The sequence below is a fragment of the Amphiprion ocellaris genome, chromosome 14 (assembly GCF_022539595.1).
Source record: "Amphiprion ocellaris isolate individual 3 ecotype Okinawa chromosome 14, ASM2253959v1, whole genome shotgun sequence".
NCBI lineage: Eukaryota > Metazoa > Chordata > Actinopteri > Pomacentridae > Amphiprion > Amphiprion ocellaris.
This window is the reverse complement of record NC_072779.1, coordinates 6,485,784-6,512,564: the sequence shown is the minus strand read 5'-3', so window position 1 is coordinate 6,512,564 and position 26,781 is coordinate 6,485,784. Positions and strand designations below refer to the sequence as shown.

Below are 26,781 nucleotides of genomic sequence, written 5' to 3'. Positions count from 1 at the left end.
CTGTTCCAATTTTGTGTAGGAACGTAACTCAGCTGCCCACGTATGGGATGGATTCAGATGGAGAGGGAGAACATGAAGATTAAAGGTAGCTACAGTTGAATGCAGGCACTGAGATGTACCGTATTATAGCAATATTTGTGCTACAGTAATTATATTAATATGGGATATTACAGAATTTACATATGACCATATTCTGCACTGCTAAGTAGGCCATTGAATGTTGTGTTGATGCTGCATGGCAACAGGAGATCTGAAAATAAAAAGTGATGCTTAGTCAAATATTAATTCCAGATTTTCATATCCTCCCCTTTCAAAACAGAATTGTGTTCAAATACACATCATTTTTTGTTAGCAAAGTAACATTTTGAGGAAATGTATGTAATGTTTTAGTGTCTACATTTGTTACTTGTTGTTACTCAAGAACTGAGAAGAAAAATACCCTGCAACAAATGAGATCAAGTAAAGGATGATAGTGGTCTAATGTAGAAAACTGTTGTTCTGTATAATTAATGTGTATTAATATAGTAAAGATTATGTTAAGGCAGCTGTAAACCCATAAATTAATAAATGGTAAAAGAAATTGCTCTGTCTCTTTAAAGGGAGATTTTTTGAGATACTTGTCAGTGTATTAAATGCAGTACATGGTGACTGGCCCCTAACTTTAAGATTTAGAAAGCAGGACTACCATAGAAACAAACCAATACACTACTGTGGACAGTAGTAGCAGGAAAATGCATCTTATCTGTCTAAACAAAAAGTCCACCTAAAAAAATAAGTATCACTTTGAGTACATGCAACATTTAGAATACTTTGACCTCTTAACCTTGCCTTTAGACAGCCTTTTCTGATGAGGACCTCCAGCCGTTTTATTGCTTTTGTCAAAGCTACCAAATTGTTGACAGTCCCAACAGTGATTTTAGCTCACAGTACACAAAAAATGTCTTTTGTTGGTCTACCATGTACCAAAGTCAGATCAAAAATAACACGTTAAATCATCAATGTTGCACAGTGGCACAAATGCACTAAACAGTGTAGGCAATAGACCAGAAACGCCAGTACTCTGTGAGGTTAAGTTACTGTTTTTGTCAACGGAGTCTGGTGGCTTTGAAGGAGAGCCCAGATCGATTCAGGTCCTTGTTGAAAAGGGCTGCCTGACAGCAAGGTAAAGCAGTGAAAATATTTTAGATATAGCACAATATAGATTTTTTTTTTTTTTTTTTTAGGTAGGCCATTTATTTTAGGTGGCTAAAAACATTTTGCTGCTGACCCTGTCCACTGCAGTTTTTTGCTTTACTTCCCTACTTCTACTGCTGTCTTTCACCCAACTGGAGGGTATCATCCACCATGTAATGGACTTAATGCATTAATGAAGGATATGTACCACATGCAACACTACTTTAAAGAAACTGAACTGTCACTGAGAGAAGCTTTCTAAGACCCCCTCCCTGCAACATTTTACTCAGCTCTAAAACCCTTATAACATTGCATTTAAACGCTACCAGTATATGTAAATTGCTGGTTCGAATTAGGTGCATGCAAATACAAACTCGAAGAATCAACACATGTGGTGCGTTCCATGAATGTTTAATCTGACTGGAAGCAGCAGCTCGGTGTCACAGTTGAAATTGTTTCAAGTTTGAGAACGAGCGTCTTGAAATTTGCAGCGGAGTGTAACTCTTACATCAAGGTGTCATTGCTTATGTGGTGGGTGCCAGAACATTCTCCACTGGAGGACAGCCAGTGCAAAGTGATTTTGCCAGCAATCATGTGTACTTATGAACACAGCAGGTGCTTGAGCACAAAAGAGCAGCACCTCACATCCACTGCGTCTGAACTGAGAGTACAGAGGTAAGATGAAGGGAAGGAATATAAATGAGTGTTTTAAGGGACAGGGAATAGCAAGACGACACAAATACATGTGTAGGGGGAAGCATGGAGGCCTATATACATACCTGGAGCTATGCAGAAGGGAACTGAGGAAGGTGAGGGGATATAGATGAAATGGGTGGCAACAGTATGGTGTCAATCTGTCCTCTATTTTGTTTGCCAGGAAATCAGTTAATTTTGTGGGGGAGGACGAAGGCAGCACCACTGGGTATTACACAAGTCCTCACAAAAGCGCCCTGATGCTTGGTATCATATACTTTACTGTGTTTGACAAGCTCTGTTGTCATGGAAACAAGTCTTCCTCCAATGTCTTAATACAGCCGGAGAAGCAGGAGAAAGAAAAGCAAACCATTTGTTATTAAAGTGACTGATGATGCATGGATTTGACCACCGTTTACTGATGGTTTGCGTGCACACACTAATGCATTGTTTACAATCATCTGCATGTATGTGCAAAGGCCTGTGTGTGATTATGCTAACAAGGTCGACTAGGTGTTTCCTACCTCCAGGAGAGAAAAAAACAAGATTCCCCTTTGAGTCGGTGATGGGCCTGCTTAGGAATCATTTAGAGCACAAGCAAGTTGATTCATTAGAACATGACTGCAGAGCTGGTTTTAAATGACTCTATTTGACATGTTGTAACTAATAGACTTGAGGTTGAAGGCTGTTAATGAACAAAGTCACTGATCTGGAAAGTTCTAACTGGATTAATAGTGGTGTAACTCAATTGTTGAGAGTTCCTTCCACTCAATTTAGCTCAGTGTGCACAAGCACTGACACTTGATTTATATATGATACATATCTTCTAACAAGCTTTTCGCCTTTGTTTGGGACTCACTTCCAAATACTCACACACACGTACAGAGTACTGGGGAAAAAAATGACAAGATAGAGGAGGATATGAAAGAAAATTTGGGGAAAGTCAATTAGAGATTTAAGGTGATGAATCACAAAGTGAGGCAGGCAGTTAGGAGGTGGGAGGACTGTCACTGCTCCCTCAGGCATGGAAAAGTTTGATATGACTACACACAAAGGCAAACAGTTCAAAAGCACATTTTTTGGAAAATGTGGGGCCGATAATGTCCACTTGGTTAATAGCTTTCTGCCAGAACAAGGTAAATTTGATTGAATGTCTATCAGAGTAATCAGCCTGATAGACTTTCAGCTCAGTTGCCTGTAAGAGGCTGCAAATCAGAAAATAAATTGCTCCAGGCATGGCTAAAAATAAATTAATAGGCTCTTTGAGCTCAACTTTTTCTTTGTGCCAAAGGTCAAACGATTTTTCAGCATGAGGTGCAATGTCATTGTTCATCATTATTATTGATCCTTCTGTCAATTTATTATTTGCTCTTTTCCAACTTTCACCCTTGATTGACAACCTGAATGACAGGCTTCGGCTAATCGGGCCGATCTCAAGCGAGTGAGTAAGACGTACTGCTCAGCCGCTGCAGCAGAGCCAAGCCACAGACAAATCTCTGTAGGGGAGAGTGAACCTTCAGGAAAATATCGCTCGCTCTACTGTCATGCTCCCTGGTTCAAAGCAGAAATTTGCCTCTAACAATGTTTTGACTGAGTAGGCAACCAATCAAACATGACAATCAAAATGTGGGACAAGGTCAAAAATCCATTGTGAAGTAAGACGCCTGCTCACTCAAAGAACATACAGCCCTTTATGTGCCACTCACACCCTATTTCTAGGCCGGGTCCTGAGGAGACCTTGCAGCAAAGCTGGTTTTAACGAACTGTTTTATGAGCCATTCATTTGCATGCACAACTACACCTCAGCAAGGACAGTACAGACAATGCTTGTCACACATTTGCAAAGTTTGAAAATGCAAGCCTTAAAAGACTTCTAAAACCCCTCCACCGTAACATTTAGAAAATTGGAAAAAGACAGCATTTGTAGACTTGCAATGTCATGGCAGTTTGCTATAATTTTACTGCACAGACATCATAGGAAGACAAGAAGGTGGAAGGGTTGGAGTAGAGGTAGTTATGCTTGGTTGAGGTCAGGGGGAAGGACATTAAAGTAATATTGATATATCGAATGTCAGCGTGTCCCAGCTTGAGTTTTAAATCTATGTAGACTTTATCAGTATTTCATTTTGTACTGTATTTAACCATGACCATTGTTTTCTATTGCAATTTGTATCCAAGTGCATTGAATTATTTAAAGGTAGAGACAACTAATCTAAATAAATACGTATTTTCTCAAATGCTGTGTATATTTGTGCATGTTCAGCTCATGCAGTAGGAGCAACTAAGACGGTAAATCTGGCACATTAGTTATCTAACTGGGTAAATATCAACATTCCTTCTTCAGACTCTGCATTTAAAAGCGAAGCAAATAAAATGCATTCAGTTAACATTTTGCTGTTATATTGACATTTAGCATGCAAAGATTATCATGTTAAGAGCAATAGTCTGACTTTTGATTTAAAAACTATTCGCTGATCCAACTAAGTTGTATGTAAATTAAATATTTTATGGCTTCATGCTTATTAATTAGCATTTTAGTCACAATAGTTCTTTTCCAAATTCATTAAGAGGATCAGTTGTATCTTTTATGGATACACTGAAGAATGTACCAGTATTGAATCTTGTAAATCTGATGAATGAGATTGATTGTAGTGTTGGGAGTTGTCAAACAACTTTTTCTTTTTTTTTTTGTCATATTCCTTCAACCAGTCCCAGGGGTGAAGCTGTCTCTGTGTGATGTCTATCAACATCCCCACTGTGCTGCAGTTCCTCATTTATTCATGCCTTATCAATAACTGAAGCCTCAGGGAAGCCTGACTCAGAAACACATTACGTTCAGCATCACTACGTCACCTCTCATTTACATAAATGAAGAAATAAATTGACATGTTGATTGGCGGCTGAGGTAAAAGACTGTGCCAGCACCGCAGCTGTGAGATGTGTGCCGCACACACACTCAGACACACATGCATACAGTCCGTAGCACCACTGCCTACAATGTTGTCAGCTAGTAATCATGAATTTATGAGCACCCACCGGCGCACAACCAGCATGTGCACATATAGCAAACAAACCGCATGCACTGTGCGAGCCTGTGTACGCACACACTCGAACTCCAGTGCACACACCCACTCGCACACAAGGTGTTATTCCTTAATGAGCAGATACATTAAACAGCATCATGGGAAAACCAATAAATACCCAGCCAATCGCTCTTAAAGAGGAGCAAAGGAAGCAAGCTAATCTTCTGAGCACTGCTGTCCCTGACAGCTTAGAAACAGAGAAAGAGAGGAAGGGAGGGCAGAAGTGAGAGAGAGAAACACCATATCAATGCCATCAGTGGCTCTTTCCTTTTGATTTTCATTTGGACTGCAAATAAATAAATTGCCAACAGTTTTCCACTACACCGAACTAGCTATAAACTAATCAGGCTCTTAATCGGCACAGTGATAAATAAGATAACTCTACCCACTGCTGTGTTTTTAAATTGCCTATTCATCTACAGGGCAGGCTTTAGGAAAAAGATTTAGTGCAGAGGCTGTGCTTCATAGACACATAATGTAATTGAAACGCTGCTTTCAATGCTGCATTTGCTCATGTTAATGCTGTTTCTGTGTCAGCATTGGACATGTGTGTTGGAAACATAAACCTGATCACATCTGTTGTAATAAGAAAACACATAGTATCACAGGAGCTGCTTCCTGGTATCGGTGTGGCATTTGATGGATTGTGTTGCTGTTCTGAAATGAAACCAAGCTGTGAATGGGTGTCTGCAGGAGCAATAACTAAAGTGCATTTGCACAGTTTAGTCATTTCTCCTACAGTAAATAAAATACCGAAAAACAAATGTTGTACTCCGAAACTCTTATCAGACACAGAATATGTAACATTACAGGCTTTGTGCTGTCTTTTATGTAAATGCACCTTATAGCTTTATTCCAATATAAACTTCAAATAAGACTACAGAGAGAGCCATCATGCTCACATAATATTTGGCACCTGGTGCATGGGAGGGAATAGTTGTACAGCTGGAGTGGGAATTAAAATGAAGGAAGATAAAAGCTTTCTGTGCATCACTGCTAAAAAATTATTTTCCCTTTGAATAATCTTTTATGATGAAAATTAAATTAATTGCCAATGTGGGCACAACTCTCATTCTTGTTTCTTACATTGAATCCACTAAATAAAAATTCTCATTAATTTCCTAATTCAAGAATTGAATTTACTTTGTAATGTCTGACACACGACTAATTGACATTTTCCCACATGTGGCATGAGAGGAATTTTGCTGAAAAACTTCATGCATTCATTCATGGCATTATTGAAAATCAAAAATATATGGAGGCGGTGCTTGTATGAAAGTCATTTTAGTTGTGTGGTTAGTTAAACTTCGTTTTTTTTCTTTTTTTATTCGAGCGTAAGAGGTTCAGTGATGCATTTATTCGTTCTCTTAACACAACAGAATAATGTGTGCATTCAGTTTAAAAGCACTCGTGTGTATAAATGTGATTACATTTAATTCAGACTTGTCCCTTATTGGACATTTCATGACATTTGACATATCAAAGTCACTGTTGTGACACTTAGATGCTTATTCAGACATAAAGTAATGTACATAATCGGGTATACTACCAACACTGTCTCAGAAAAATTATATTTCTATACCACCACATTGCAATCTCATTTAATTTTGAAATCAACATGTTTTTCCAGTTAAAGGTATAAGTGTGATGGAATTGTTTCCAGATTCAAAGGCCCACAAAGTCCATGTCAGGAGTATAAAGTGAAGGATGAGGTGTATATCCAATATGGAACTTTAACCGAGGAGACTGGTGTTTGCTGTTTAGCTTTGTTTTTGCTTAATATTTGGTGAGATACGGGCTCCAAAATGGCACTGTTAGGTTGAGGAAAATATCATGGATTGGGTTAAAAATGGACCTGATTACAACATATTTAAAGCTTCTCCTCTGTTTCCTGAGTTACCATGGTAACAAGTCCTGCTCCATCTAATATTTAATTTGTTGAGTGAATGATGAGCAAAAGTAAAGCAATAAAATAAATGGCAAAGCTATGTTGATAGAAACGTATTTGTCATACACCACAAACAAACTTAATGTGGACTAAAATGTTTCCTAAAATGTTTGAGCCAAATATTTGAGTTTAACAGCGTTCTGAAACTGTACCTAACAAACACTGAGGTGCTTGTGTCAAAAGTGCCTTCTATATGCATCAATCTCATATTAACTGAATGTATGAAGCACATTCCAAGCACTAGCTGAAAATAATCAGTAATCAGCATTATAAAGACACAAGAAGACATATGACAACAGAGAATGCTGAAAAAACTATTTCCCAATGCAAAGCAAACATTTTGAGCACTAAGTCCATGAAGACACTAGCCTCTAACATGAACACGCAACATATTATTCCTGAGTTCACACTACCAGGTGCCTTCCAATTTAGCCTGGATTTTCCCTATGAATCACCGACAGCTTCTGTGTCGTGACACTTTTCATCTTCACAGCACAAAACACGTGTAGCGACGTGATATTCCATTTAATTTTTGACTTACATGATGGTCAAAGGATTAAGATGTCAAGAAAAGCTCTTTATTGTCTGCTATGTCTTTTTAATGATTCATTTATGGCGATATTGACATTGTAACCCCTTCGAAGAACGGGCTTATTCATCCGCTGTCTCAGATGATTAATCACATGAATGGGCATTCTAGTACACCGAGGCACTGCGGTCGCCCCGTGTCTTCAAGAAAATATGTACGCGTTTATTCACCTGCATATGTGTGCCCACGCTACATACATGAAATCTCACAGAGCAGATCCAGAAATGATAGTGCGAGAGACACACACACACATGTCCTAGATAGTTGTTTGAATCTAATCTAGGCCATCCTCATTTCCCCTCGACACGTGACGAGCACCGCAGGTAGCAAGCTGTGGCACGTACACAACACAAACACACACACACACACAAACACACACACACACACACAGACACACACAGACACCAAAATATTGCAGGAAGAGTTAAAAAAAAAAAAAAAAAACAGCTAAAGACTGCAGAGCTGAAAAATCGGGTGCCCATATAATGATTCTGGGAAAGCTCTTTAAGTAGTGGGCCAGGGGAGACACTGACATCCATGAGAAGAAGATCAAGAGAGAAAGAGAGAGTGAGGAAGAAGGAAGAATAGAAGAAGAAGAAAGTGTGTAGGGGTGAGGTAACTCAAGGACATTCTGCCTGCTGCTGTGCTATGCTGCTACGGAGCATGCTGCAGACTAGCAAGAGCTTTCCTTTTGGGCGGTATTATGTAAGACCTTAGTGTGACAGACAGACAGATACACACCAGACACACACACATGCACATAACGCACACAGGCCGATGTGCACACACACACACACACACACGCATTAATGAACACTTACATCACACACGGGAAGGCACAAACACACACACGCACGCATTTGGAGTCTAATATTCAGAGCACGTAAATCTAAATTCACACTGAGGTTTGGGCTTAAAATTCCACTGCAGCTAGCCACAGCTGATTAAAGCTCTTGTTCACGTCATTGGTGCAAAGACAGAACATGACAGTGTGGAAATGGCAAAGAGTAAATGTTCAATCTGTCTTTTTTAACATTTAATGTCCTTTAAAGGAATAATGTGACATTTTAGGAAACATTTCTTGCTGTGTATTAGATGAGAAGATCGATGCCACTGTTTGTCATAACTGTGAGGTTTCCAGGCAATCAGCAGAGACTCCAGGAAGTCCCTGTGTCCAGCCAATGATCAAGAATTTGTTCAAGCATGCAAAAACCACAGCCTGTCCTTTTTTTACATTTCTGTTTGTGCACAAATTCAACAAGTGAGATGCCACATCTTAATTTGTGAGCTTTAGCCGTTAATCCTCTGAACCCCAAAAGACGCCGGCAGGATTTAAAACCATGTTATCTTTAAAAAAAAATCACCAAAATGATGCCATTAATCAGAGCCAGAAACAGTAAAAATAGAAAGACTTTCGACTTTCTGAGGATCGTTTAGCTACTTGTCTCCCATTGGGACAGTTAAAAAAATTCAAGCTTAAAATCAGGTGCGTTACATCAGAATATTTTTTCATTATGCCTCACTTAAAAAAATCACCCAAAATAAAGTGTTTGTGATAAACACATTTAGTAAAAACCAAAAAATTCTGCACTCCTCAATTCAACCAGGAACTTATGGCTGCCTCAGCTGGAACCAACAGCCATTTGACAAAAATTCAGAGAACTGGGCAGAACTGCAGGCCGTGTTTGCAAAGACCAGTTGTAAATGCCTATAACATGTAGAGCCACCATTTTTCCCAGTAGTGGTAACAACTGTTGGTACTTGTAAAAATGCTGGACACGTTGATTAAAGGTTTTATCATTCAGTAAAATAAATAATCAAATAAATTCTACTTTCTTTTTTATGATTTATGGCATTACAACTGTGTTATTTTGCAGAAAGACACTTCTGAGTTCTCTCTTCTTCAAGCCATAGTTGTGCTGTTTCCATAGAAGTGCAGGACTTCATACTGTCGTGAAAAATTAACCCATAGTGAGTAAAAATTTGACATTAACAAAAAACCCAGTATACTGACTGTTTCCCCATGCTTGCAGTTTCTATTCTAGGTTAGAGTAATGAACTCCAAGTCTGATTAAACTTTCGGTGAGAAAGCAAATATGTACATTTCCCAAATGTTGACCTCCCCCTTGAAATTATTGTTTATGTATCTTTTTGGTCCAAATCGGAGAAATAAAAAGGAATTTAGCTCAGTAGTCTGTAGCAATAGCTCCTGTTTTCTCGAAAGCAGTCTCCCTCACACTGAGGTCATGTAAAATTAAACTGTGTTGTAGCAAACCCGGACAATCTTTTAGCAGAACTAAATAAAGCTACGCTTAGGGTCATTGATGGTGTATGTGTAGAAGCTGTATGTTTTACAGTTGTTTACGCTGAACCAAAACCCAAAAATTATTTCTGCTTCACGAGTTTGCAGGATGTTGATTATATTGAAACAGGAACCAGGTTTTAATGCAGTAATTTAAGGATTTTGACTGGAATACATTCCAATATCCCTTGTCATGAATATAACTGATCATAATAATGTATTGTCTGATGTGATAAATTGCCACAGAGTGTAATACTACTTAATTATAGTGTTTCTTGTATTTTTTTCAGACAATGTTTACCACTTACCAAGATAGAAATGAATATAATGCTGAATCATTACACCAAATTAGTTTTAAAACAATGAAATTGTAAGTCATTTTATATCACTGTGTAAATTGTGACCAAAAAAATTGCCATATTGAGCATTTATTATTTTAACAGGGGCTTTTGTCTTTTTATTATACTTTTTAGGCAACTTAGTGGGTTTAGTACCTTGCTCTAAGCTACTATGGTTTTGAGTAAGTGCCTAATGTGTCATCCTTGTATCTTTCACATTGATTCTCCGGAAACAGATTTAAAACCTTCTGGTGATGGACTCATTTGTCTAACCACAGATGTTTAGAAGAGAAAGGAGCAGACAACTCACCAAAGACAGTCCTGGCAGGGACGGACTCTCTGTTAAGCCAGAAAGACACTTGGGAGAGGATGACTGTCATGATGCAGGGTAGATATGTCTGGATCACAAAGTAACCAATTTTCCTCTTCAGGTGGAAGTGAGTTGTCATCACAACATACTCTCCTGTTGTTCGCAGATAAAAGAACAGTGGAAAGTTACAAGAAATGCACAGACGCACTTTGTTGCATTATAGTGCACCTATCAGCTTTAATTTGAGTAAATTAATATAGATGAAACTGTGATATATACAGTTTGTTTAACACAAAGTACATTAATCACACATATATTCAAGGCTTTATGACTGTAGATTCACCAGAAGATGCAAAACTCAAAAATAAAGCCCAGTTTTCAGATTGCAACCTCTGTAAAGGAACTGGTAGAGCAGTGGAACAAAGTTCTGTAGACTGAAGAATGATAGAAAGAGTAAATGTGGAGAAACAGATGAACAGCTCATGACCAAAAGCATGTCAACATATCAGTCAATCACGGCGGTGTTTCTGTTGGGGCTTGGCCATGTATGGCTGTCAGCTGAAAGTGCCACATTTATATTAACTGATCATTTCACTGCTAACAGAGGCAACGGGATGTTTACAGACACTTTGTCATCCAGCAGAACAATGACCCTAAACAGAGTCACAGCAGACAAAGAGCTTTTCAGGGAGAAGAGATGGAACATCTTTGACTGGCAGAGTCAGTCATCTGATTGAGCATTAACTGCACTTGCTGAAGGCTGGCCTAAAGGCAGAAACCACACAATAATCCAGAGCTGAAAGTGGCCCAGCTAGGAGAGCATCACCAAGGAAGATGCAAAATGTCTGGTGAAGACTTCAGACAATCACTGACTGCAAAGGGTTTTCCCTTTTTTTTTTTTTTTTTGTTTTCAGTTTCCTCCTTTGGACTCCATGTTAAAACGACTACATCTCCTCCACTATTCATTCTATATTGATAAACCTATTTAAACCTACTGATAAATCTACTCAAATTAAAGCTGAGACTTGGCACTTTAATGCAGCATCAATTAATTTGTTTCAAATTGAACGCGCTGAAGCACAGAACTTTAACAACAGCAACAAAAAAATCTGACTTACAGTCTATTGTACCTGTCCATATAGTCTAAAGTGTTTATTTTCCAAATAGTTTGTGGTGTTTTGCCCTTCAGTTTTATTGCAGTTGCAATTTATTGGCACAGTTATAGGCGCCATTTGTCAACAAACTCAATATCCAGGCATGATCCATTTCATCAGCGCATTGAGAGCCAGTCACAGAGAGAATATAACAGTCACAGCAGCAGAGCAGCAGCGGGGCTTAAACTGGTTAGAACCAATGTTGGTTTTGAGATTTCCAAGAAGCATAAACAACTGAAACAAATAAAGAAATAATAATAAAATGCATTTTCGTCACTAGGGCAGCCCATTGCCAGCTGTCTTGAGCGTTACCTTCTGCCTGCAGCTTGCATCACTGCAAACAGGTCACCCATTTTATGCTGTGACTAATTTTTGCCAGTATCAATTGACCAAAATGAGGCGGAAGAAAAAAAATATGGAATGGCCAGTAGGGAAATAATGAATCTGGGACATGGTCTGTCATTTGTAAAGCGAGATGCAAATGCACATGAACTGATGCAGTTTTCAAAATTTGGAGGTTTGCATAATCATTTGAGCAGTGATGGATGAGCAATGAAAAGGCCTGCGTGACTGTTTATGTATTGAACTTCATCAGCGTCTTTGATTAATGCCACATGAATATTAAAAATGTCAGGTACTTAATTCAGAACAAAAAGTTTGCCTCAAAGCATTCATTCATTTTCCATTAAATCACAAACTGAAACCTACCTGTGCTCGACTGCACCACACCAGAATCCACGCTCTGCCCCATCAGATCATACTGGTTTAATCTGGATCCATCCTCTGCCACCACCACAGACTGGGCAGCCCCTCTGGTCCACACATACACCACCTCTGCTTTAGTGTACGCATCTGCCAAGGAAGAACAGAGTTATAAATTATTTTGCTGCTGGGAGTCTGTCCTCACATGATGCCTCGCACGTTGTATTTTTGGAGCTGCTAGGGATGCCAGGTGGAAGAAGAAAAAATACGACAAATGTGAAATGAGGTCACCCGCTCAAATCCTGAGGTTTAGCCTTACCTCATCTTGTTTTTTTTTCCTCATCTTGGCTACTTTTGTCTCATCTCAGTGTTGCCTGATTTTCTATTCAAGCATAGCATCCCTGTCTGCACACCTCACCTCCACTGGTTTATCGAAAGTGTTTTTATTATTATTATTATCTAAACTCACCGTGTCTGTGTTTTATTATGCCTTCTCAAACGTTCTATCCCGTGATATGATGTTGTGTCACATCATGCCACGGCACATCATGTCATCCCTCGACTTATAAGAAAACAAGCGAACAACATCCCAACAGGACAACATGACCTTAAAACAGTCAAGTCAGTCTATTCTTCCCTCCAGCCACCCAACCTGTCAAAGCTGCAGTGTGGCTCGACCACTGCAGAGGAAAGGATGGTTCAACTGCAGACTGCAGCATAAGGAAGAGAGCTCATCACTAAAATATTTAAAGAGTGAGTTCAGTTTGAAGGCGGTTAAGGCTTGGTCCTCTCACTCATGCTGTGCAGCTGACTTGCACGAAGACGGTGCAACATTAACTTGTCTCTTGGTTTAGCCTTGCTATGTTTTTTTGCTGCTGATTTCTTGCCCCCCTCCTCCCTCTCCAGCCGACCATCCCGTTTTTACTCCCTTCGGTTTTTTTCTCTCATTTTCTATTCTTGTCTCCAACCTATATTATTCTATCTCTTGTTGTGTCTTGTCAAGGATTATGCAGGGTAGGGCTAGCTGTCAGCAGTGAGCAGCTGGTGTGATGCTTTGGCGATATTACGGCGGGCAGTGCATTGGATAAACACAGGTTTGCACGCTGCATGCCTGCCAGGGTCTTACAGCTTCTTGGAAGGTCTGTTGGGTTGAATGGGGGAGGCTGCTACCACTACGGCATCCCTTATCGGGGGACTGTCGCTGGGGTCATGCTTCCAGTTGCATGAGATAGTGTCAGAATGCATTTATGTGTGTCTGAGTGACGTGTTTATGAACATTTGTTCAATTTTATGTAAAACAAAGGGTACTTACAGCTGCCAAACTTAAGTGGACAAGCATGGGCATCCATAGGAAAGTCTTCCAGGTGCATTGGGCATTCTGCTCTTACTGTAAGCCTAGAAAGATTCATATAAACACAGACAATGAATTAGAGGAAAAAATGTAGCATGTGAAATCAGGAAATCGGAGCATTTGGCAAAGTCAGGGGAAAGAAATAACAAAGCGTGGTAACAGTGCTGGAGGAGAGCTAGAAGAATTAAGGCGGAAATACAAATTAGTACAATTAGGCACCAGGAACACGTGGTGGACCTTTTTTTTTTCTAATTTTTTCTCAGCACCAGTCACCGTGTTGAACATAGCTGCACTCGTTTTTTTTCCCTCAAACCACCACAAATGCTCCAGTTCCCTGACCTGTGGGTTTCTATTTCCTGACAGCTTGGTGAAAAACAGCATGTCAGGCTACCAGTGACACACTAATCTCCCATCTATCCCTCATCTCACTCATCTGTGACAGCAACACGGGCTCCGCCTCTCGTCTCTCCACCCCCTCCCCTCTCCACTCTCCCTGCTAGTAAACATGTTGAAACAAATGTTTTACGATTCCTGCTTTAGACATCTCACATTAGCATCAGTCTGTGGTGCGCGTCAAGGTTTGAACTGTCGCAAAGGGTTTATTTTCTCTGCTGAAGGCCACTGAGGTGCCATGACTAGGTCTGAACTCAGCTCGGCTGGTTGTACACCTTATCTTCTTGCTTGCAACTGTCAGGTAGCACCCCCAAGGTGATAAATCACCAGGCAAAACTGTTTTATTTTTCCTGGTGAACCCCACGATGGAAAGATAACAATTTATTATGAAATTTTATGTGGTTTAAGATAAAAATAAATAAATATTGGAAATGAAGAGGGAAAATATAGCAGGGTAGTGAGTCATTTTTATGTACCATACATGCACTATATAATCTGAAGCATTTCTTGCATGTCAGAAAATTCATTTACAAAATATGCACCATAAGTGGGCTTTTATTTAATACAGTAGCTTACAAGATGAGTATACCATTTATAGCACATACCAGAATTAAAACCAAACCACTAACAACTATTTTCCCTTTAGCTACAACCCTTATGTATCGTATTCCTCTGCACCACAGACCATAAAAAAACTATTAAAACAATCACATTGATAAACCGCTCCACTGGGTGACATGTTTCTTCATGATCACGTGCATGGGAGTTACAGTTTATTTTGAGTCATTCCCACGGTACTTTCTAGTTTGCCAAATGCGTGCTGCTCATCAACCAAAAATAGTCCCCCTCAAGCGGACCATTAAGTTTGCTAGAAAAATAAGTTCTCAGTAAATTGCAGCAAACTGTTTTAGACCCATTTCCACCCATTTAGGAGTTAATGGTTTTAGACCTGAGTGCTACAAATAGAATAGAAACAGCAGTTAAAGTATTGAAAGACGGACTAAGTCACTGTTTCCTGGAGATGTTTGTCTGGATTTGTTGAAAAGTGGAACAATACAGACTGAATCACAGAAACTGTTACCAGCCGTGTTTCCATGATTTCTTTATAGCTTAGTCATTAAATTACACCAATCACCCCCTTCAGAAAGTGGAATACGTGGTTTTATTAAACTTCTACCACATCTTTGCTTCTCTGTCCATCCCAAAACATTTTATTCTTGCAGCAAAGTAGAAAAAGCATCCAGCAGCCTACCTCATGGTGTACAGTAGCGTGCCTTCCTCTGTGATTCTCAGCAGCTTGTTGGGCATGGTCATGTTGTGGGCCACCGACTTCTTGCCATTGTGAAAGAAAGTATCGGGGGTCCAGATCTTGCTGGCCATCAGGTTATTGAGACGCAGCACGGCCATGGGCCCTTTGAACTTTAATCTTTCATCTATCCAGCTCTGTCTGAAGAAGACATCAATGGTGTACTCCTACAGGTGGACGGTGAGAGGTAGGCAAAGCAGAAGTCAACAAAATAAAAAAGCCAGGCTCCCCACCCTGCTGCAGCTTTACCTTCACCTTCAACTGGTTTGGAGAAGACGCTGAGTCCTCCCACCATATTTTTTTCTCCTTTACCCCCTTTTTTATGTTCTTTTTTTCTCCGTCCTCGTGTCACTTTGACTTTCCTATGCTAGTCTTGGCCTAGTTTCCCTGCTGGTAACTGTCTCTTCATGTTAAAGGCTTTGGCAAACACAGAGTGGATCTAGTGGATGGAGGTGCATGGTTTTCTGGCTGGTATCTTTTTCTAAAAGAATGCCTCCATTGTTGTGAAGCAATTGCTCTCTGTTTTACACAGCAATGTGTGCGGTTGCCTTTCCATTTTCTTTCCTTCTATTATTTACATAATTATGGTCTGGTCAGTTTAATGTGCTACGTGCAGACAGAAGCTCATTTGGTATCTGGTCATTTGGTATTGCATTGTTAGGTAAGTGCCAAAATGATTATTGTTAGCATTTATCTTTGGGGAAACTTCTTTGCTCAGTAATCTAAATTACACTGGACACAAAAAGGAAGCAGTGGACACAGAATTAGGAGGACATTTCATTTTCAAGCCAACTAATGACTATAGCTGAGAGCAGATTTTAATGGTTCCACATGACTGCCTGGCAGAGTAAAAAGAGCCTGTAAAAATTACAGTGCAGCCTGTTTTCTTTTTTGTTCTCTCTCCCCTCCGTTTCCACTCGTTTCTCCTAAGATAATTAGTATGAACTGAAACAGAGCTTCAAGGTAATAGAGGAGGATAGGGAAACGCTAGAGATGGAGAAAATGTTCCTCAGCTCTTCCTTCTGGCCTTAACAGAACAGCAAAATAGTCCTGACCCGCATGTCAGCGAGTGCAATTAACTGAGATTATGTCAAATAGAGTAGACACACTTCACGTGCATAAAACAGGACTTTTTTTTTTATTTCAGGAGGGGTAGTAAATCATTCGAATGAGATGAATTGGTTTCCAGTGCATGGGGCAAAGATCAGATAGTCACGTTTGAACATATTTCCTTTAAGGTAGAACGTTAAAGACTAAGTGATTATTCATTATTTGGGATGAAATTTTGCTGTTTATTGCCACCTACTGTCGTATCATCTGATGGCAGTGTAGTAGTTTCCAAGACGGGATTTGACAACAACTTGACCTTTCAAATCACAGCAGCATATAAGGCATAGCTATGGTTATATCTGTGTCAGAAGTGAAAGAGAGGTCAGCTGCTTAATCTGGTGCTTTTCTAAAGCTACGCTGCACATGTTACAAAGCCCATTTTTATATTTATTTATTTATTTATCTATCGTACGCTTCAATCCTTCAACCTCCATTTTCAGATTTTTGCGGCAGAGGCTAATTTTAATATTAGGCATTTTAATTCTACAAGCTAGTAGAAGAAGAATAATTTAGGTTAGTTATAATACTCCGAAGCAAATAAATTAACTCTAAGAACAGAATTCACGGCATATTTGCACAAGTCCCATTCATCCATGTTTACAAGCAGGGTTGGCTTTTACGTAGAGTGCGATGACAGACAGTGCTCCACAAAATACATTTCACCACTGACAGTTTTATTAACACGTCATGAGTTAATGGAATGAATCATCAGATCAATAAATATTTTACTATTTCCAGACCACTGTGTCCAGAGAGGTTGGAAGACAGGGTGGAGTGAGCGAACGCAAGGGGAAACGAGTGACATTTATAGAGGCAAAAAGAGTCTTACCATGTCATGGTCCGAAACTGGCCCAATACTAGTCACGAAAATGTCAGTCTTGACTTCAGTTACACGCTCTGTTGAAGCAGGAAATTGCCAGTGTGAGTGAGTGACTATCAGTGGCATTCATTAGCCCCTAACTACCTGTTAATACAAGACCACCTGGCTATAGCTCCTGATCCATTCAGTCTATTCAGCAATATTTTTAACAAGTAGACAAACACACACACATGCACACATATGAGAAAAAAAACAAAAAAAAAAACAATCATAAAAATGCCCATTTTAGATGTTGATAACCATTTCTGCTGTTATTGGTCTTAGTGTCAACTCCATTACCCGGACAGAGGTTCAGTCTCTTAATAATATTACTGAAAATGTGCCACTCCCGTCTTATAATGCTGATAGCCAAAATGGGTCCACTGGGGATTCATTCGGATGGGATGGTTACACGGGAGTGTGTGTGTGCGTGCGTGTGTGTGTGTGTGTGTGTGTGTGTATGTGTATGAGGGTTCACTCCTTGTGATTCTGAAACTGAAATGTGACAGTGTGATTTATGAATGATACCCATCATAATCCATAATTTCTTCCCCTTGGCTGGTGAACTTCTCGCAGGCCTGCTTTTATTCGCCTGTCTGTTTGATGCCTGCTGCATCACACTACGCGATCCTCAGTGTCCTTCACACACCAATTCTCACATTATCTCTCCCCTCCGTTCTCTTTTACACACTGTTTCTTTTTCTTTATCTATTTCTCTCATTTTCCGTTACCCAGATTTGTCTCTCAGTCTCTGCAATTTTGCTTCTCTCTCTTACAATGGCTAGTTGACAATGGGGCGAATAAAAAGCCCATGCACACAAAAAAGACAGTCACTCTGTGAATTTACAAGTGCTGGTTTTATGGCAATTCACCATTTCACAAAGAGCAGCAGGTGAAGAATGAGTCTTCAGTTCCTGTTTTAAATTACCACACCTCCATAAGCCCTCCTCCATAAGAGTCAGTCGAGGTTATGATTCCGTACAGTCATGTAGATAGTATAGCTACTTGTAAGAGGATGTTTGCATATTTCCAAAAATAAATGAACCAAAAAAAAACACAAAATGGTGCACACAGCTATCACGACGGACAGAATATATTCAATAACCTGGGTATACTGACCTCCCAGTCCTGGCCTGAGGCGATTGTCATAGCCATCCAGAAGGCTGTCTAAGATCTTGGTGAACACTGTAGTGTTATCTGTTGGTTCATGTGGAGCGCCGTTCTGCCCAGAGCTGGCAAATCAAAGAAGAAGATTTAAAGTCACAGCTAGAGTCCAAAACCACAGTCAAAACTGCCAACAGAGTAAGAACAAACTCTGAAAATGAATCATAAATCAAAGACAAAAAAGAGATTGTAGTTTCTCTTTGCGGCTCCATAGTTAGCGAAGCACACAGGCAGGACAAAATGCATTGCAAATCCCATTGTGAAAACATGAACAAGAAAAATCTTGTGTGACTCTGACTAATTTCACTGCTAATTTGCAATTCACAGTGTGTGACCATATGGTTTTAGATCACATTGATATGAGATTGTTCAGATTTGTACTGGAAAGGAAAATATCCCATGAGGCCAAGTTTTGCTGCATTATCTCTTTGAAGAAGACAGGTTTGTTAGTTTATTTTTATCAGCGGAATGTAAAACTAGGCTTGAAGAGCACACATGCGCCTTATGTATGCATCCTTATGCAGGCACGATAGGAAAACTAAGGAGTAAAATAGAGAGTAGGACTAGAGAAATCATAATACATTATTTATACCATAATATGGTCTTTTAGACCACAAAAGCCTTGCTGAATCTGCTCTTTGAGCAACTTGAAACAAAATGCTTAGAGCAATGCTGAAAACACTCACAATCAGGAATTGTGAGAGCAGCATCTTCACACATAAATATTTCAACACACTCATAATCAGGGATACATCTCCTAATTATGTTATGTATCATAAAGACAGGATATGGCAGTAATGAAAAAGCGTGAGTGTTTGCATGCCTGGATCGATGCATGCATCTACCATACGCTCGCATATGTTTGCATGTATGTTAGTCCTGATAATAATCTCTAACAGTGTACTGTACGCTGCTCTCATCCTCCCCCTCTTTGTCATGCCAATAGCATTTGGTTTGATTGCATGCAAAATAAACAGCAAGTGTTTGGAAACAAGCTCTGGTTGCTGAGCAGCTCCAAGGAGAGGGAGAGGTCATCAAGATTAGTTAGCAGGGACCTGCAATGGGAGGGAAAGAAAAGTAGGAGGAATAATGGGAGGGAGAGTGGTGTCTGGAGAAACGTGGGAGCTAAAGCTTTAAAGAAAAGAGAAAAAAAGTGGAGAGAAAAGAGATGGAGGAGGAGCACACGAGGTGGAAAAGCTAGGTTGGGAAAGGTGAGGATAATGTTTAGACTGTCACCGTTTAGAGAGACGGCTCACATCAAAATCTGCAGGATTGAGGCTGATCCTGCAGCTCTGAATGTGAGCAGCTAAACATTTTCACCCTCTAAATAAGGATGCGGAATCCACGTCACACATGGATTTGTATAAAAGGGTTAATGCTAACTCTCTGCCTCCAGTTTCCCCCTTTAATTAACAAGCATCTCCCCTCTCTGCCAAAAAAGAAGAAAACAAACTCTCTGAAGCCAGCATTAAAACTGTGGAAATTGTGATGAGCAATTTTGTTTTGCGTCAACCCCAGAGGTAACTGCTTTGAAAAAAGTCAAATTCACAACAATAATTAATCTTTTTTGTTCAGGTCTGGGAAGCCAATTATTTATAAATACAGACAACATAAATTGCATCCGTGGGACGTCAGCTGAGACTAAAATAAAGCACAATGTCCTCTTTCCACCTTTTGTAATATTCTCACTTTTTACATTTTAGGAATTTCTGAATAACTGAAACAAAGCAAGACACCAAAATAAATTTTCTTCTTCCCAATGGGTTGCAGCCCCTTTGTCATAGTATTCACCAATACAAAATATAAGCCAGGATACTCCTTAGGGTGTCCAGTGACTAAAATGTATCTGATAGCGGCAAAAACAGTGAAAAAAATGTTTTACGTTGTTAATAATCGGTGGATGTAGGGATCAAACTATGCTTTCTCATTTAAATAAAAAATAAAAACCATCAAAGAAACTCACAATTCACATGTTTTGAAAGACAGTCAGCCTTATTTTACCTTAACTTAAGACTCTGACATGCCAAATTAGCCGTTTTTCCACCTCGAGAATGAAGACAATAATAGGATGCACGTGCTTTTTTGTAAGAAAGGTATTTTTTTACAGTGTATATGGCATACGTGGGTGGTGGAGGTTAGGGTTGTATGTCAAGGATAAGAAAAGAAAATGGAGAGAAAGGTGCTGTGGAAGAATACACATGTTTATCAGCCAGGGGCTACTTCCTCCTAAAACATTGTACACCATCCCCATCTACAGGTCATCTGAACAGCAACAGTGCCGTTCACACTCACTCTACCAGTCTCTCTCTCTCTCTCTCTCTCTCTCCATTTTACTGTATCTCTCTCCCTCTCTCTCTTTTTTCTCTCTCGTTCCATCTCGTCAGCCGGATATCTAATTATAAGGCAATTTCTTTCGTCGGCAACATACTGTAGCAGAGTGCTAGGTCTTCCTGATTACCGTGTCTTGTTGAAATCCCCCAAGGTGTGTATGTATGCGTGTGGTGTGTGTGTGAGTGACTCTGTACTTGACTTCAAAAACGGGACAAGATTATAAAGTAAATCTTTGGGTGATAATTGCTCTGCAGTGACAGTTACTCAGTAAGGTAATCAGTACTTTTTACATTTTCTCTAATGCACAGCTCGTCAAGCCCAGTAAATCAGAGCCTCCATTTGCCACCCAGTGCATCTCAAACCGACGCTACAGCCGAGATTGATCACTTGCATCGAATCATCGTGCAATAATGACGTATTGCAGTGCATCATATATTCAACACAGGATGCATTTCAGCTGTCTTCTTCATGTGCTCAGGGTGTGCAAGCTGAAACTCATATCCACGTACTGAACGGATGTGTTTTTGTGGTGAAGCTGCTCAGAAAAGCAAACTGGACCATCTCAAGACGTTGCCAGATAAGTGAACGGCCTATGACAGTTCTACTGAATTATTCAAGTCTGAAGAAAATCCTGATCCCTTCAGTCTCTCCAGGGTACTCCACAAGAACCACAATGGGATGAGAGATCGCATGATCTCATGCATTTGAGCTTGATGAATGGCACTTTTTAATTGGTTTGCTTGTGAGTGTTTAACCGGTTCGCACTCTTAGTGTCCAATGTCAAAATCACTCACTCTAATCCGAGCAGTGGAGTGAGGGTGTGCTATTTTGAAATGTGCTGCTCGTGAATGGCTGCCCAATATTTGAATCATGTGGGAATTAATGCAGTAGCAGTCACATGACAGTGGATCTTATTACTGTCACATCTTATCCAATTCCCTCTCTTTCTCTGCTTCTAGTGAGCTGACAGCCAACGCTTCAGTTTTGACACTGAAAAGAAGCGTCTGTACATCGACCCTGCTGTCCCTGCAGTCACTGTCAAAAACACGTGCAGTAATCTGTGCCAGATATCTCAGTGCAGCACGTCATCTACTGTACACGGCCCACGTTTGAAAACTGAGAACATAGATGTTGTCCGAACCGAAACACTTAAACACCAAACTGAAATGGATGGCGGATATTTCCCAACTCCTCTCTCTGGGTTGCACTTCTTATTACTTCCAATGCAATCATAAGCTTGCAGGTGTCCTGTGGGGATGCCCCAGTTACAGCCCCAGTGAATATGCTCTGCGAGACTGTCACCCAATAAACCAAGCAATCGGCAGGGAGACAGAATATCAGCCTGGCAGGTGTACGACTGGTCGCCTCCTTGGCTGGCTGACAGATTTACTGACACATTTACTAGCCAGTTCACCATTTGGCAAAGCTCCGAAACCAGCTTTAAGAGGTAATTGTCCTTTTTAGCAAATTACATACAATATTTTGCCCAATGCAGTCTTGTTTACATGTGTGCAATTAGAATGGCAGCATGTAGACAATCACCCCCCTCCTGACCTTTGTTCCACTGTGGAGCAAAACCAAGACATGCATCTGTGGTGCAGGTTAGGTTGTGTATTTTGAATTGTCCAGCGATCCAGTGTAACACACAGCAAATTCATGAGTTTAAGTTTGTTCTTACCTCTTCCCACCCAATACGCTGTTGGTGACAAGCAAGCCAGCCCACAGACACAGAAAGGCCGCCCTGCTCCGTCCACACATAGTTGCAGTATGAGGACCTTTCACTGCTGGAGGTCAAAGGAAGAGAAAGAGACAGAGAATGAGCATCATTACCAAGTCATATGAGCCAGTGGTTCACCATTATCTCCAATGTTTTATCATGTCAACAGCAAACATGGACCGTGGAGGCTGCGTTGAGGGAGATCATGTTCCTAGACAGATGCTTTCTGTGAGGTTCCTGCTCCTGGTTCTTTACCATCTCCCCCTGACAGCACATGAATCAAAGTAAACGGTCCCCTGCCACATGCATTGGGCCATCACATGCCACTTGACGCACAAAGATTCTACATCATCGTTCTGAATTAGATGTCACACTGACAGAGACGTATATTCATACACCATCTAACCACGAGGAGAGGCCGGATTTAAATAGCTGCTTTTTTCGATGACGAAAAAAAAACGAGCCAGTGGAAATGCACTTCTTTCATAACTGACGCTCAACGCATATGGCTGCATCTGGTAGCGCATAATAATTAAGAAGGAATAACAAGGAAGCACATCATCGAGCACATAACACTCACTGTGTGTGAGAAGAGCTTGTAGCACCTGTACACAGCCTCGTCTAATACCCTGCAATGTGAAACGGCGCTACCGCAATATCAACCCCCCCTCCTCCAAAAAAATCCTCCCCCCTTCACTAAAATAAGACCATTTTGCTTTTCCTCCTCAATCATTTAGCAATGATGTCAGCCGGGTCACAAAGTATGGAAGCAATAGGCTGCGCAATGCTCAAATCCACAGTGCATTCTCACGAAAGCATAATCAATGTGTCCACGAGAGGGCCAATTACTTACTTATTTGCAGAAGCGCACCAAATTCTCACAAACGTGCTCTAAAAATCCTGCCACTGAAAACGCAGTCCACGTAGAAAGACAATGCCCCTGATACTTGCTCGCTTCCAATGTGCACCCGTGAGCGAGATATAGACGAGAGTCGACGGAACATGCAATACACAGTTTTAAAAAAATGAAAATAAAAAATTAAATCCTCCGGTTGACAAGGATTTGATAAAGCGAGGATGATGCAGATTAACGACTGGAGGAGAAAATCCCGCACAAGCACACTTTCTAAGTTATTCAGAGAGGAGGGAGAGAATGTCACCCTTCTTTTCTCTCCCCCTCCTTAACAGTATCTGTTTTAGGATTTTTTTTTCTTTAGCATGCAACTGGCATCCCTGCAAGGCTGCTCTAAATACATGCCTGACGATCCAATCCGTGCGTGGCGGAGTAATTAAGCAAATGTGCGTTGATGCTGTTTTATTCGGAGCGCTGTCCGCGGTGCTGAAACCAGGCTGTGTGGTGGTGAGAGGGAAAAAAAACATCAAACGCGTCTTGTTTGCCGTAAAATACGCCTTAAACGGTCCTAATTTCGACGGCAAACTCCCCCCTCCTCCTTCTCTCCTCAATAAAACTCGATTCTAGCGGTGTCCAGCATCATAAACCATCCCTTTGCCTCTAAATCCTTCCCCTTCTCTCTCTCCCTGTTTCAGGAAAAAAAGGCGAGAAAAAAATGCAGAAAAAATCACTTACAGTAGATGCGTCTGGGTATATTCAGTAGTCCGCTGCCTATATCCTCAAACTTTTTTGCGAATATCTTTTCCTAGCCGGGACTGAATGAGAAAAAATCCCACTCTGTGATCTCAGATCTGACGAATTCTAGCTTGAGGCTGGAGAAGCGGCTGCTGACGATATGCGCAGGTCTCTCTCACTGTTCATTGGTGGTGCTGTAGTGAGTTCAACTCTCAGTCCGTCAGCAACAAAATTGTTCTTCTCAACTAACACATCTGGCGCGTGTGTGCATGTGTGCGTGTGCGCCGAGGTTCCCTGTCCAAAATAAAGCCCATCGATCGTTGTCGCTTATCCTGAAATAAAGTGCAGACTGTGTCCGAGCGCAGACTATTTAATTTTAGAATCGCCTGTGCCAACCTAATATAAAGACAAGCCCGCCCATTTTATATGCAGCACAATTTAACTTCCACTGCTGTCGCCCTAATCTCTTTTCAGTGGCTGCTAAATAAAAATCCTCTTACATTTTCAGCTGGGATTCCTTGTTTTTTTTTTCCCCCCCAACCTCTGATCGCGTGTTTTCTCTCGCTCTTCCCCTTCTGACTCCTACGTGATGATTTTCCAAGGAGAAAAGATTGACATTTATCACAAGACTCGTCTGGCTATACACCAAGACAGGCATCAAAATGGACAAGAGTAGCATACATTTAGGAAGAAAAAAACACAGTAAGTAGGCCTACTTACGATGGAGCATGAAATAAAAATTAACCACGAATGGATACGCGCGCACCAGCCGAGGAAGGGGAAGCAAAGACGCATCCAAAAAATAAAAAATAAAAGAAAATATCGTGTTCTCTCACCAGCTTTGCACCGATGAGACGAGTCTCTCTCCCTCTCTCGCTCTCTCTCCTCTCTCTCTCTCTCTCTCTCTCTCTCTCTCTCTCTCTCTCTCTCTCTGCAATAATGAAAAAAAAATCCTCCTCGAATCACTCACCGTCTCCTAAAAGCCCACGTTTCGCATCGAGACAACAGCGCTGTGTCTCTGTTTACAGCCAAATATTCTTGCTGCTTGCAGCCGCGTCGCTCCAGACTGTGAGAGAGAGAAGCACAGGACGAGGCGAGGAGCGCTGAGCTGTGTGCATCTGCAAGGGAGGAAGGAAGGAAGGAAGGAAGGAAAGAGGAGAGAGAGAGGAGGAAAAAAACTGGGCTTATGATACCCGGCGTATATTTTTGTAGTCATCTGCGTATTTCAAGTTACACTACAAATCAAAGAAGATTTGCATCACCGAGGAGAAGGCAGGGGGGTGGGAGGACGCAAGGGCATTCTTATGGGCAGTTTTATGGCATTATCAGAGCAAAAAATCATAATCGAGGGAGCCTCCTGTGAATGCAGAATGCTTTCTGACATGAGAGGGAACAACTCATTTTTTCGCCTTCAGTTTTGGACTAGGGGGGTTTATTTTCATCAGAGCAGGCAGAGTGAGCTGGCAGTGGAGTCACGTCAGTCTGGTCTGCAGTGCAACGTTTCTTGTGTGTGTGAGAGAGCGTGCGTGTGTGTGTGTTGACTCCTCACGCGTGGTTAAAGTAGTGCATGTGGGTGATTACTTATGAGGGACGTCATGGTCTTGTATTCAATAATAAAAGCTCTGTCTCTCACACTATCTATCTATCTATCGTAAAAAAAATAACAAAACAATCCAAATGTGCTCCAATAACTCCCCCTCTCCTCTCTTTTCTTGCCCTCTTCACACATTTTATCGCCTCTTAACCTGATGCTGCAGGTGCATGTACGTTTTAATATTTTAATAATAACAATAATAACAACAAGGGCTAAAAAAAGAAAAGAAAAATCTCCTCCAACCAACAAACCCCACCCCAGCTCTTCTCCCCTCCCGTAGAATTAATGCCATTGTAATGCAAGCGGAGTATCGTTTCAAGCTGCCTCCCTTCTCTCTCATTCTCTCTCTCCCAAAGCCAGACGCCACCGCTGCATGTGACTCGATTTTTTATTTATTTATTTATCTGGCTCGCGCGTGCACATGCGGGCATGCATAACCAACACGTGCCCGCGTGCGCGTGGCGGGGCTTTTTTTTTTCTTTTTTTTTTGACGACGCGCACGCCCGACGGATAGTGGAGAGGAGAGTAAAGTGCGGCGACTGTCGCTGCGTTTTTCTCCAACGAAGAGGAGGATTTATACTATTCTTTTTAATTTTCAATAGGCAACAATGGAAAGCTTCTCTTCCCCAAAACAGTGCAAGTGATCAGTTAAGCCAAAGTATCCAGCTTAAACAAATGACACACTCACACATACATAGAGGAAACTGGAATCCTTACAGCTTCATCTCTGGGCAGGTGATGGGAATGAAGTGTGTGTGTGTGTGCAGGGCTAAACGGAGAGAGATGGATGATGGTAATTTAGGTGAGAGATGTGTAGGTTATGGGGAAATAATCACTCGCTGTGAGTAGTGCTTTTGAATTTTAAAAGAAGGGATATTGACTAACTACGCCCCCCCCCTTCTCCGTTCTGTTTGTGCATCTATCGCAGTGCTGTATGTGGTGATTATTCGTCTGATTTCACACAGACTTAAAGTACCAACTGTGGTGAGTTCAGGTGCCATGTGTTGCGCAACCTGATGCCACCTTTGCGTGTTTGCTCAGGCAAGTTTGGACATGGTTTTGCATTGCGTTGTTGC

At 40.9% G+C, this 26,781-nt stretch overlaps 1 protein-coding gene across 10 annotated transcripts in view; it reads right to left on the bottom strand.

Annotated features, from left to right (window-relative positions):
• gabra1 (gamma-aminobutyric acid type A receptor subunit alpha1) overlaps positions 1–25,240 on the bottom strand; it is a 32,632-nt gene extending 7,392 nt beyond the window's left edge. Inside the window, exons 1-8 of one of the 10 annotated variants that reach the window (XM_023281374.3) lie at positions 25,082–25,240; positions 22,485–22,590; positions 18,431–18,543; positions 17,282–17,349; positions 15,289–15,509; positions 13,605–13,687; positions 12,299–12,442; positions 10,437–10,589 (exon numbers count right to left, since the gene is read on the bottom strand). In XM_023281374.3, coding sequence (XP_023137142.1) covers positions 10,437–10,589; positions 12,299–12,442; positions 13,605–13,687; positions 15,289–15,509; positions 17,282–17,349; positions 18,431–18,543; positions 22,485–22,564 — 862 coding nt within the window. In that variant the 5' untranslated portion in view covers positions 22,565–22,590; positions 25,082–25,240. Of the gene's footprint in view, positions 1–10,436; positions 10,590–12,298; positions 12,443–13,604; positions 13,688–15,288; positions 15,510–17,281; positions 17,350–18,430; positions 18,544–22,484; positions 22,591–23,376; positions 23,399–23,781; positions 23,949–24,111; positions 24,492–24,611; positions 24,629–24,831; positions 24,989–25,081 lie in introns of those variants that run through there. The other 9 variants (XM_035953400.2, XM_023281376.3, XM_023281371.3 and 6 more) reach the window with 9 other exon arrangements.
• Between the last annotated feature and the right edge of the window lie 1,541 nt (positions 25,241–26,781).